The sequence below is a fragment of the Macaca thibetana genome, chromosome 6, assembly GCF_024542745.1.
Source record: "Macaca thibetana thibetana isolate TM-01 chromosome 6, ASM2454274v1, whole genome shotgun sequence".
Taxonomy (NCBI): Eukaryota; Metazoa; Chordata; class Mammalia; order Primates; family Cercopithecidae; genus Macaca; species Macaca thibetana.
The window spans coordinates 161734018-161747154 of NC_065583.1; the positions used below are offsets into that span (position 1 = coordinate 161734018).

The window sequence follows — 13137 nt, forward strand, 5'->3', positions numbered from 1 at the left end:
TAAATTTCAGTTCTAGCTCCTGATGAATAAGGTGATCATCTGATGAAACTGATGAGAAGGGCAAGTGCTGAAGTGTTAGAACCTTCTGGCTGCCTAGGTCTCATCTGAGATTATTTTTGGCCACCTTGAAATCATAAAATTTAACAATACAACAGTGTATGGTTTCAGTAAGAGCATCCAAGAAAAACATTGTTTTATTCTTGATCACAGAGGCTAGGAGCTATAAAAGAAATTCCTTTAACGAGCATACCTCTAGCCAGAACTTCAAGTTACTCCAAATCCTTTTAAAACCTCGCCCATTGTTTCCAAGCATTCCAGCGAGCCACGCCAGCCATTTATGTGAATACCATCTATTCACCAAAATCTTAGGCACCTCCATGTGGACTTCCAGAATTTGCTGCATTGACAGTTGAAATCCTTAGCTTCTTTGTGGGCTCCAGAATCAGAGATTTAAAATTTCTCACATACCTTCTGGGAGTTCTAGCTAAGTAGGAGCTGAGAGAGGTTTCCACTAGTGCAGATTCTAATGTTCAGTTCTCTGCAAAAAATGATGCTTCTGAGCCAACTGGGCCAACAAACAGAAACGCCAGTGCTAATCTAATGATACTTGCTGGTTTATTCCAACGATCTTCATGTGAATATGTGCCATTTTGCAAATCACAGTGTCCCTGAAGGAGCTGTGGTACATTGCTGTCCCCATGGCAGTATGTGTGTTTTGCTGAGGTTCCCTAATTCTTTCCAACATAGGCCTCCTCCTCATCGTACCCAGCAGGGCACTGCTGTTACAGAGAGCGGTCCTCTAACAGATCCAGGGTGAATGGAGATGGAGGTCTCCAACCACTGGGACTTGTACTTTGCCATAGAGCAGTCTAGAAAACAGATATGTTTTAGAGACTAGAATTAAGAAAACGTATACTCACTCAGAGGTTGGTCCTGGTGGTGGCAGGGATTTGAGAAATGACCTTAGCCTCCCCGTAAAGGAAAATCACAAGCTCTTTTCCACGTGGATCCTGTAGTAGCTGTGGGTGTGTGTTTCACGAGGCTGGATGCGGAGCCAGGTGTTCAGGGTTTGTTTTTGTGAGTCGGCTCTGGGACTAATTAGGTCCATAATGAGGCCAGGGTTATTTTTCTCTGCCAGTTTTTGTGGTCCAGGGGCCAGACCCTCATTTTGCGGAGGTGAGAAGCACGCTTAGCATTGCAGCTGGAGAGCCTCGGCAGGCCCCTTTGACTGCCAAACTGGGGGACATCTGAGCCCCCCGCAGTCCTTCTTGAAATCCAGTGCAGCAGATGCTCTTGGGGTATCTATTCTACTCAGATGTTGTGCTGAGTGCTTCTAGGGGAGACACGCAGGGCATTATCTCAGCAAGCACAGCCTCACCGGGGTTGGACGCATGACAGGACGTGATGCCTGCCCTCAGAGAGCTCCAGGTTCATTGGGCTTTACAGGAGGTAGGGCTCAGCTTGGAGGTCAAAGGTCAGAGAGGCTTTTGGGAACAGATGGGCTGTGAAGATGATGGGCCTTCGAAAGAGGGATGTTTTTGAAAATCAGGATTCAATGGCAGGAGGAACAAAAGCGCCAGGTGTGTCAGGGGAAGAGCAGGAAGCCCCATTTGGGCTAGAAGTAGAGAAGTCACGGCTGGAGGGTGAGTCCATGTCAGATTGCACAAGGCCTTGAATGCCCGGTGGGATTTATAGTCCATTTGGTAGGGAGGAGAGGAGCCCTGGAGGCCCCTGAGCAGGGCCATGGCATTTAGGGAGATGCCCATGGTGGCCAGATAGAGGGTCTGCTGGGACCAGGAGTGGGGTGCATGGGGCAGGAGCAGGCTTCAGAGCTGAAGCCCCAGGACTGGGCGAGGTGGGCTGCCCAGGCCTAGGGGAGGTGACTGAGTTGGACGATGCTACAGGGCGTTAAGTCGAGAATTCACTCAGGTTAATGATCCTGTGCAGGGACCTGACAGTTGCCCAAGAGACACTCAACATGACAGCCACCTGGCAAGCTGTCACTTGAAACCTCTTTTCAGACACATCAGATAAAACAAAAGCAAGATGCTCTTCAAGATCCCCTGGTGGGTTCAGCCAAGGATAAGCAGGGCCCATTCATGACTGTGGTTTTCTTTCCCCAGAATAACCCCAGCAACAAACTGGTGAGCACGAGCAACACAGTCACGGCAGCCCACATCAAGAAGTTCACCTTCGTCTGCATGGCTCTGTCACTCACGGTAAGGACAGAGGCTCTCTCTGTCTCTTCTCTCTGTTTGGTTTTTGTAAAGGGGCAAGTTGCTATTTTAAAGGGGGAAATCTTAAACTTTCCACGACGTAACGTGATGCTAGATTAATTAGCAACCTCTTCAATACATGTTCTTCTTCAAATGTGAACGATTGTTATTCAAGGAGGCCCTAGAGTCTAGGAATAAAGGACCTACTTCAGGCGTTTCTTGGGACTTCTCAAATGCTGCAGAAAGGAAGAGGTTGCCTTTAATTGGAATAATACACTTGTCTTGCTGAAAAATTTCCAGCCCACTTTTTAAACATCAAGAGTCAACTTTACAACCATCCCTGTCTCTTTTCCAAATTTAATCAGCATTATTTCAGTTTTCCCCAGTAAAAAGTCCTTTCCAGTTATGTTTGTGCTGACATAGCCTACTTACTTGGCCATCGCATGCCCAAAGGCATGGAGCCCCTGTGGGATCCCAGGCCCGTCTATCTGCTGAGGATACAGCTGTGAGCAAGCATGTGTGACACTGTGTCAGCAGCAAAGCCTGTCAGTATTTCTATGTACAACCTTAAATAAACAACACACATCCTTCATTATCAAGCCCCTGCGAGTAATTCAGGTGTGTTTGAACATTGATAATGTTCAAAAAACATGGAGAAATTAGGTGCATGCTTTATAGTCCAAAGGACGTGGTATATAATTTAAGGTTATTTAGAGCATTTATCAACAGTGGCAAAAAACCTACCGTTTATAAACAGCCTTCCATTGGAGACTGTGCCCTTTGGGTTATAAAGATGGAGATGAGAAGAGGATAAAAAGAAATAAAGGTCTTTTGAACTTGGTTCTGCTTTCCATTTTATTGTTGTGACAACACGTGTCTTATTAAATCCTGTAGAAACGTACATTCACATATACAATAGAAGTATTTGCAGAAATGTCAAGATGTGTGCAGTTGTCATTGTCAATAACTAATAAAGAGGACCGAAGGCCATGAAGGTGTTGGATTATGCCAGTAACGGGAACACAGGAGCTGGGTCCTTCTTACCATCATCACAAGAACCGTGGAGCTTGATGAGCTCTGTTAGTGGGCCATTAAAATCAAGGCCTGTGTACATTTTAAACCTTTAATGGACATTTTGAAAGCCTGCAGCTTAATATTTGATCCGTTGATCCAACACCTAATTAGATTGTCACAAGGGCAGTGCCCATCACAGAAGACCTCTGACACTGCCGAGTCATGACCTCTTGTCCTCAGCTGCCCTTGTCACCACCAACACAGCCCCTTTTGCCAGCCTGTCCCTGTGGAACATGGGGGCGTTGGGAACCTATTCCAGCACTGCCTCACTGCAGAAGAATTTCTGATAGCAATGCCTGTTTGAGCGGGGCCGGTTCCCCAGGCAGCCCTGCTCCCCTGTTAGCATGATTTCTCTCTGTGGTGTGCAAGCTTTTCCATAGTTCCCTAAAACATTAGCAAAACACTGAGCAACTTTGAAACCATTTAAAAGAGCATTTTAGGCAGAACAGAGCAGGTTTCTATTCCAGGAACAGACCTCAGCATTTGGAGACTGTGTTAATGGCTAGAAGTCCAAGGTTGACTCTGCTGTGAGGCCCTATGACTTGGACCTCACCTGCTTATAAAGCTGACAACTCCTGGCCGCCGCTGGCTCTGCAGTCCAGAAACTCGCCTCCTCTCTCTTCTTTCACACTGTTTAACATCTTCCCGCAGCTAGAGTTGAATCTGATGGAGCTTAAGGACATTCTCCTCTCTTTCAGTTCACAGGCAGTAATTTGTACTTCTAAAAAGATTATTCTGCAGCAAGTTTATTTTGAAATGATGATGACTTATAATCTGGGAGAGTGCTTACATTTCCCAGGTAGAGGCTTTATTTATTATTCTAATCCTCTATCTAAAAACCATCTGTGACTTGAAGTTCCTCAGGGTAAATTTTCACCTTCTAGAAATAGAGATTCAGAACCCTTTGTCGGAAAGGAACTTGGAGATGAACTAGTCAAAACCCATAATTTCTCAGAAGAGGAAATGATTCACACCGGACAAGTGACTCGTCCAAGTATCCAGTAATAGAAGCGGCTACAGCCCAGCCTTCAGGGCGTGCTCTCCAGGACCCTGTCCTCTGAACCTCACTGTTCCCAGAGAGTAGGAACAAATATTGGCCCTTAGGCCTCCAGATCAGGGCATTCACCACCATGCCTGAAATGGTGGTTTCTTGCCCATTAAAAACCATAGTATTTGAGTTTGTGGTTTAGGAAGAGTCTCACATACACCATCCTTACGATGATTCAATCAATTGATCCAACATCTTGGCTAAAGGAATTTTCACTGAAAGACACATAGAAAAAAATATAAAGGGAGATTTTTCTTTCTTTTTTTTCTTTTTTGAGATAAAATCTCATTCTGTTGCCCAGACTGGAGTGCAGTGGCATGATCTTGGCTCACTGCGACCTCTGCTTCCCAGGTTCAAGCGATTCTTCTGCCTCAGCCTCCCCAGTAGCTGGGATTGCAGGCGCCCCCCACCACACCCAGCTGATTTTTGTGTTTTTAGTAGAGATGGGGTTTCACTATATCGGCCAGGCTGGTCTCGAACTCCTGACCTCAAGTGATCTGCCCGCCTCAGCCTCCCAAAGTGCTGGGATTACAGACGTGAGCCACCGCGCCCAGCCAGAGATTTTTCTTTCTAAATTAAACATTAAACTGTCCCTGTAATGAGTGCACACCTTATTCTATCTCTTACTGTATTCATTCTTGTACATCTTTTGCTGCTCTTGGGCTCCAAACTTCATGAGGCAGGGTCTACAATGTCATCTTTTATCCCCAGGGCTTAGCATCCTGCTTGACACTGAGAAAGGTCACAGTAACAGGTTAACAAACACAGGAATCAACTAATCCTTAATTATGAGACAACGGTTGGTCAGGTACCGACAGCGTTCACCCTTGTGAACGACTATCTTCTCATTTATGCTCCGTTTGTACTATCTTAAAAGCTTTTAAAAGGCCCTTGATTTTCTAGTCTACTTTCTTTTTTCTTGGTTTTGGGATTTATTTTTTTTTTTACTTTTTGTATAGAAAGGGTCTCACTATGTTGCTCAGGCTGATGTCAAATTCCTGGCCTCCTAAAACACTGGGATCCGAGGCATTAGCCACTGCACCTCGCCTGTTTTTGTTTTTTGAATTTTGAAACTTCTTAATGTCAGGAAATAATGAAGCAGAGGTCATTGAAACACTTGAAAGCAGCACAGTTGGTGTTTATTTCAGCAGATGATTCTGTGTATACAGTAGGAGCTGCGTGATGATGCCACAGCCCTCCACACATTGTCCAACATTAGCACACTTTCCCGCACTCGGCTGCTTTGGGAAAATCAACTTTTGTCCCTGAGTCTTTGAGAAGAGCTGACCCCCAGGATCCTGTAGACACCCAATGACTCAGTGATTCAAAGGAAAACGTATACTGTCCAGAATCAAAATGCATCCTTCCCTCAGAACGGCCCCCTCTCCAGGCGCTGACATTTGGAGTTCAACACCTGCCTTTGCCTGTGAAAAACACCGCGGTGTCACTGCTGACCGTTAGTAAGAGGCTCATTTCAGCATGCTACAGTGATGTGTTGGTTTATTCCCTATTACACATTTTCTATTTAAATTTAGAGTATCTGTCCTACTCCAGAAGTTGGTTCTGCCCTTGTACTCTTATCCAGCAGTGTTGTTGATCACTGGGTTTTCAGAAAAGCAGCAGATGTCTTCTGCCCAGTGTGGAAGAAGGGCTGAAGTCAGAGGGGTGTGGAGTAGGAAAATGGAAGTGTTCGCGTTTTCCATTAGCGTCTTGCTTTCAGTCTTTCAGAGCTGCGGTTAGGCATGCTCGGCCGGAGGTTGATGGATTGGTCTTTCTAAACCGTCTGATGGGCATGAGGATGAGAAAAGGGGGTACCTTTAGTTGATCCAAAAGATTAACTTCAAAACAGTAGAACTGTCAGATGAAACGGAATCTCCTTGATTGCAATGAGGGAGCAGACACAGTGCAAACCCAGGTTAGCAAGGCGCCTGCGGACTGACAAGCAGCTGTTTGGGGTGAAGGGAAGCACAGTTCAAATGTGGCAGAAAGCCATTTGGAAGAACAGCTTCAGAGGGTCTGCTTTCACGGGAAGCGAGCGGGGTTGCAGCCAGGCAGAGGAGGCTGCGCCGCAGCCTCGCCATGCAAGGTGCCTCCGCCGGTGCTGGAATCAGAGCCGGTGGTCGCCTTGCCCTGAGCCTTCCTGAACAGCTGTGGCGGCTGTCGCTCATGTGACCGGCTGTAGAGCACAGTGACAGTGAGTGTGCCGTAAAAGGCTGTACTTCTCTAGGTAGACACTCCTGGAGCCACAGGCTGAGCCGGCAGTGAGCGCACAGAGAGGAGCAGGCGCCGCAGTCCTTCCTCTCAGGTGGGGAAGGCAGCCGGCAGTGCTGACCTTACAGAAACCCAGCCTCCTCCAAACCCCTGGGACCTATCATGGTGCCCTCCTGGACTCTAGATGTGAGGATAAGATAGAAACCACTCACCGTCATGGGCTATATCTTCCAACAGTCCTTTTGGTGGGGAAGAAGTGTCCCGAAAGAGTAATGGACCTCCCTATTCCTGGATGCCAGGCCCAGTGGTGAAAGCCAGCCCATCAGGCTGCTAAGTTTACCAAATGTGCCAATTTACCCAAAACATGACTTTTAAAAACTATTTCTGAAGTCCATAGCCAATCATATTTTAATAAACAGAAGTTTTTAACACCTTTGGATGCTTTTAGTTGACGAGTTTCCATTTTGATTTCACAATGACATTTTCAGAACATTTGGTGTTTCTCTTCTCAAGCTCCCTGCTCTGCTCTACTCTGGGGAGTTAGTGCCAAAAGAGGGGGGCCCTCTGCTTGAGGAGACATAGAGAAGGATCCATGCAAAGCACAGGCTTGGCCTCTGCTAAGGTCTCCCCAAACCATTAGCACACAAAGGAAATGGGCATCTCTCCAGACAGATCTTGGCAAGTAGAGCCAACGAGGCACTTTTGTGCAGTACACAACCTACATGACCATACCCAGCACCCCTGGGATGCCACATTCAGAGAAAGTCAGAGAAGGGGGAGAACGAAGATCAGGGAAAGGAGAGTGACTGAAGGTCAGAGAGGTGGAGTAGCATGAAGGTCAGAAGGAGAAGGGAGAGAAACTGATCAGAAAAAGAGGGGAAGTGACAAGTCAGAGAAAGCTGGAGCGGAATGGCAGAGGTGGGGGTACAGACAGGGAGAATGTGGAGGTCTCAGAGACCCTGGGGCCTTCCCAGCCCTTGGGGCCCTGCCAATCCTTCCAGTAAAAAATTGCTATATACTTTAGAAGAGTTTAAAAGAGACAAGATCTTAAAACTCAGAAAATTTGACAGATTGTTGGTTGGTCAAATTGGTTATCCAACGGTTGATTTTTGGTGAGCTGACCTGTTTCAAGATGGAAGGTGTGGATGGGACTCTGTTCTGGGCTGGCCCTGCACACCCATAATCCGATTACGCTGAGGTCATGGGACTATGCCACGACCCCCAGACTGCATCCACTGGCTCCCGAATAACTGACTTCACTGGCTTCAACACATGGAGGCTGCTTGATGTGGAGGTGTTGCTGTCACCTGAGGCAGAGAGAGAAGGAAGCCTAGCCACGCTGCCACAGTGTGCCAATCAAACCACGTGGCCTCACGCAGTAGAGTGCAAGGGTATCTGAGGTCAGTGGCTGTTTGTATTTAAGGATCTGATTCTTAAAAATTTTTTAAAAAAAGTTAAAATAGATTTTTACTCTGGATCTTTCTGAGTCTTGCTTTTTGCAGTCAGTGGGCAGTTAAAGGGAGACCTTGAACCTGCACTCCTATCTTTATTGTTATGGGTTGAATAGGATTCGCCAAACATTCTTATGTTAAAGTCCTAACCCCCAGTACCTCAGAATGTGACCTTACTTGGAAATAGGGTTAAGATGAGGCTCTCGTAGGTGAGTAGGGTGGGCCCATAATCCCATATGACTGGTGCCATTTTAGAGGAAGAAATTTGGATACAGACATGCACACAGGGGAAGCGCCTTGTGTAGGCTGGCGTTTTGCCACCTCAGCCCAAGAGCTACCAGAAGCCAGGAAAGACCTGGAACAGACCCTTCCCTAGCACCTTCAGAGGACCCGTGGCTCCGCTCACACCTTGATTTCGGTCTCCAGAACGGTGGGACAGTAATTTTCTGTTGCTCAGAGTCACCCAGTTTGTGTTATTTTGTTTTGGGTGCCTGGCAAGCTAACAACCGTGATTTCTGAAAGGAAGGAATCTTCTTGTCACTTAAGGCCACATGGATTGATGAACCAGACTTCTAACTATTCAACTCACTTGTTTTTGTTTTTTGTTAGAGTCTATCTCCTTTTAGTTTCATGAGACATCTCTATTATTTTATTTCCAGATTCTCCATGTGAGTAGAGGATTTGCTTAGAAATATAATACTTTATGCAGTGTGGCCCTGTGTCTGCATTTTTTTAGTTTAATTTTTTTGTGTGTGGGTACCTAGTAGGTGTGCATATTTATAGGGAACATGAGCTATTTTGATACAGGTAATAACCTGTGCCAGCAATTACGTGCTTAATGATATTTTTGCCAAAGGTTTCTTTGGGGACGGGGGTATTGACATTGTAGCATCTGATAGAAGTACCAGGACTAGATTTAAGGTACTTGGCTTCTTATTTTTATTCTGCTTTTTATTCATTGAATAATGCAATGCCCCTCAACAAGGTCTTTGCAGAACCCAGGACTAACCTGTGCCACTACAAGCATTCAAAAACTGAAATATTTTCCCAATTTTCAGGAAACAAAATAAGTTGCTAGAATTTTATTCATTTGTATTTATCCCCCCCACCAGATTGCCTCAAAATCTTGATCTCTTCTACTGTTTACCACTTGAACCTTATAAAGAGTAATCTGATTTGGCACAAAATTATAAAAATCACTCATTTTTCAGTTTGACGTATCAATACACACCCGTGTTCTGCCAAGAACCCATGTGGGGCCCACCACCTGAATGAGTTTGAAAGCAACAGGGAAGGCACCTTGTTTATACCCTGGGCCTGCAGACGCTCACTGCTCACCAGCCCCTCCAATCCCTTAAGGAAGTAAAGCCTGGGCCCCACGGATCCCTGCACCTGCTGAGTGCTGCCTGACCCGAGTCCCACCTCAAAGAGGCAGGTGCCCAGCCCGGCTCTTTCGGTTTTCACTGCTGTGGAAGCAGAGCTATCACAGTGTTATAAATAAAGTTTCAGTGCCGCAGAAGAAATAGCACTCGAATATAAAATTTTCTTTTTAATTCTCAGCAAGGCAATGTACTTCTATAGAAGGGTGCGCCCTTACAGATGGAGCAATGGTGAGCGCACACTTGGACAAGGGAGGGGAAGGGGTTCTTATCCCTGACGCACGTGGCCCCTGCTGCTGTGTTGTTCCCCTATTGGCTAGGGTTAGACCGCACGGGCTAAACTAATTCCGATTGGCTAATTTAAAGAGAGTGACGCGGGTGAGTGGTTTGCTGGAAAAAATGGTTATGGCAGAGCAGGAAATCGGAATGAGTCAGGGTGGAGCAGGTAATCAGAAAAGGTTGCTTTATAAGGAAGTTAAGTTTAAAAGTAGAAGGCAAAGAATTGAACATACTGACACATTGATTCTTTGAAGAGCAATTTAGAACTCATATCTAGCAATAGGGAGAGGTCAGTCACAAACTGCCATCCCACACTAATGGTGAAGTCACTCAGTAGGGCTTCATTGATCGACTTCCATGATTAATACCTTATGATTCCCTACAGGTTTTTAAAAAATTGGTTTTCTTAGTCTCAGCTTAAAGACAGTGTACAGAAACCAGACATCAGTTTGACCGGGTGCTTAGTCCAGACCCTCCCGACATGCATGCACCATCAGTGTGGAGAAAGCAAGGATGTGGTGCCCCTGGCCTCTTGGCTTTCCGAGCCCAGCACCAGCTCGGAGGCTCTGAGGCACCCCGGGCTCCGCACACGAGCACCTTCTCCACGGCCTGAAACTCCCGATGGCCTGCCATTCCCTTGGGTGCAGCAGGCAGGGAGCCCAGCAAAGCCCATGTAAATGATCTCAGAATACCTCAAAAATTACAAATAGAGGTAATTACATGAAGCAGTGTGTGAAATGAGCACAATGAGGACCTAAAACAGCTGATTAGCATGCTAAGTGGCCATTGTGTAAGTTTAATGAAGTAACCTATCATTTGACACAGGAACAAAAGAAAACAATCAAAAAAACACTCTGATCACAGGAGAGACTTCACTGGCTTCCCTCTCCCAGGCCTGGGTGTCTCCTGCACCTCTGGGCAGCACGTGTTAGGTGCTTTTAGCTAGTCTGTGGTCTTTTCTCAAAAGGGTCTTCATTTTCTCTTAAAGGCTCGCTACTGTGTCCCCAACTCTGAGTCGGATGTCCCACTTGCTCGGGCACAGTAAGGTAAATGGGTTTGAATGGTGTCATGAAATTATTCTAGGGTCTTTCTGTATCTTCTGAGCCCAGTGCAAGGCTAAAAGAACCACAAAGCGCTGCCGAGAAACAGCACATATGGCAAACAACAGTGCCTCGAAACCTGCTCACTATGAATCGGTCGCCAGACAGTTTTCAGTGGCCTGTAGTCCTCCCTGGAGATGGCTCTTAATTGATGTGGCTTGAAGAATGAACCGATGGTTACCAAAAAAGAAGTTTCCAGAGGGCCAGGGTACACACACTGGAGCTGACACCACTGATCTCTTTCAAGTTCCCACCTTTGAAACTGGAGATGAGTTCCGATGGGGGGCTGCCTGTCACGTCTGTGGCTCTCATGACAGCTGACTGCCCTGTCTGTGACTGTTGACTTAAAGAGGGAAGAGGGATGGAGGCAGAGGGATTTAGGTCAAGCTGGAATTGGCCACATAGCTTGGTGCTTATAGGTGTGGGCCTTGGAGCCACAGGGCTTGGGTTCAAATCCAAGCTCCACCACTCACTAGCCGAGTGGCTTCAGGAAAGTCGCTCAAAACTGCAAGTTTCAGTTTCCCCAGATGCCACACAGAGATAATAAGAATTGTTCACCTTTTAAGATTTTAAAAGGAGTAAAAGCTTAGTGAGATACCTGGCATGTGCTATAAACAAAGAATGCCAGCTCTCCTCAGCCACCAGCTCCACCACTGGGACACTCGGTGGTCCCTAACACAGGGAAAGAGGGCTGCACATGTACCTAAGTGGCTAGGGGTATATTTTATGCCAAGGAATAATTTTATGAATGATATCTATATCTTATAGATAAATATAAAATTTATATTCTTCACATTTTTGTGGGTTTTGTTGGGGTGGATTGTTTTTTTAAAAGCCAGTCTCTTGATTGGTAGATTTACACACACTTTCAACAGATAGACCCTGCCACAGTCATGACCCCTGTGTGCACCATTTTTCTCCCTGCGGAAGCTCCTTGGTTGAGCCATCACCCCCTGCTATTTACAGCCTCCCAACCCCAGGCACAGATGGTGCTGCCCGAGCCCCATCTTCTTGCTAACACAGAGATGCCAGTTCTCCATCAAACTGTAGTGAGCACAAAAAGGGGAATGAATAGGTTGCGTCCTCTGACTAGACATCTGATAGAACCGCAGACACAACCACATAGTAGAAAATGCCAACAAGGACCAATTTTAAGTTGCACCTGGGCCTAGGAAGCATGTTCACATTTGGAAGTCCTCAGATGAGAAAGAACACTTGTGTGTCCGCAGAAACCTGGGTCCTGTGGGGCACACGTGATGCTCCTAAGGACCCCTCACGAGCCCTGTTCGCATGACACTCACACAGCTCCCTGGGCCTCCCGTGTCTCGTCTCTCCCCACATTGGCCTGTCCCACACAGGTGTGGCGTATGCATCGCCGAAATCATCGAACGCCTAGGCAGTGGGGCAGGCCACGTCAGCCCATCACCTTCACTAATGCAGCCTAAGGCTATATCCGCTTTTTAAATGAGCCGCCTGGCACTGTTCTCAGGATAAACATGAGACCCATACGCTGCAGTCCAGGACTGGGCCCTTCTAGAATCCATCCTTAGGATTTCCAGCCTCGAGGCTCCCGGCCTCTCCCTGATGCTCTAAGCTTTCTTTCCACCACAGATGAGTTCCTGCTGGGAACCTTGCAGGCTTTTACCGTTATCAACAGAATGCTTTGCTCCCTCTTGTCACTGTCAGTCTTCAGATCCCACTTGGCTGGGATTGCGCTTCCTGGATAGTTTAGAGGTGACCATCCTTGTTGGAGAAGGCAGACAGAGAGCGGGGGTTTGGAAGGTACGCCCGGCCCCCGGCAGCTCTTTCCCTTTTCCATTCTTTCTCGTGGCACATTTTTTTACAGCTGTTTTTCTTTTATCTGAGCACTTTTACCCACTCCGAGCACTCGGGCTTTCACCTCCCGACCTTGTTCTTATGGGGGTTCTTACGTTCTTATGGACACATCGTGTGGTACCATCATAGACCCTGCCGTAGACATGACATCTGTGTGCACCAGGCTGCCCGCTCAGCCTGCCTCTCCCTCCTAGCCATGGCTGACTCGGAAATGATAAAGATCCTCAGGAAGTGTGCCCTCTCAGTAGCCACTCATCTGCCCACAGCCTTCCAGATAGTCCTTCACCGCTGGCTGCTGCCCCCCGAGGACGACATGGCCTTTCTCACCCGTGTTGGGCCGCCTCTCCAGCTTCCCATGCAGTGGTGTCCCCTCGCTCTGTGTTTTGCCTCGGTGGCTGCTGCCTTGGCATTGAGTGCCCCGTCGGGCTTCTTGGCAGGCAGGTGCTTCCTTATCAACCTCTCCCCTGCACAGACAGGCGCTCCTTCTCCTGCACTCCTGGCACCCGCTTCTTGCTGGCAAGTACACTGGGCACATCTACATAC

At 47.1% G+C, this 13137-nt stretch overlaps 1 protein-coding gene across 1 annotated transcript in view; it reads left to right on the top strand.

Moving 5' to 3' along the window:
* Positions 1–13137, top strand: part of ANKH (ANKH inorganic pyrophosphate transport regulator) — a 161443-nt gene that overhangs the window by 130075 nt on the left and 18231 nt on the right. Inside the window, 1 exon segment of the mRNA XM_050794700.1 lies at positions 2124–2219. Coding sequence (XP_050650657.1) covers positions 2124–2219 — 96 coding nt within the window.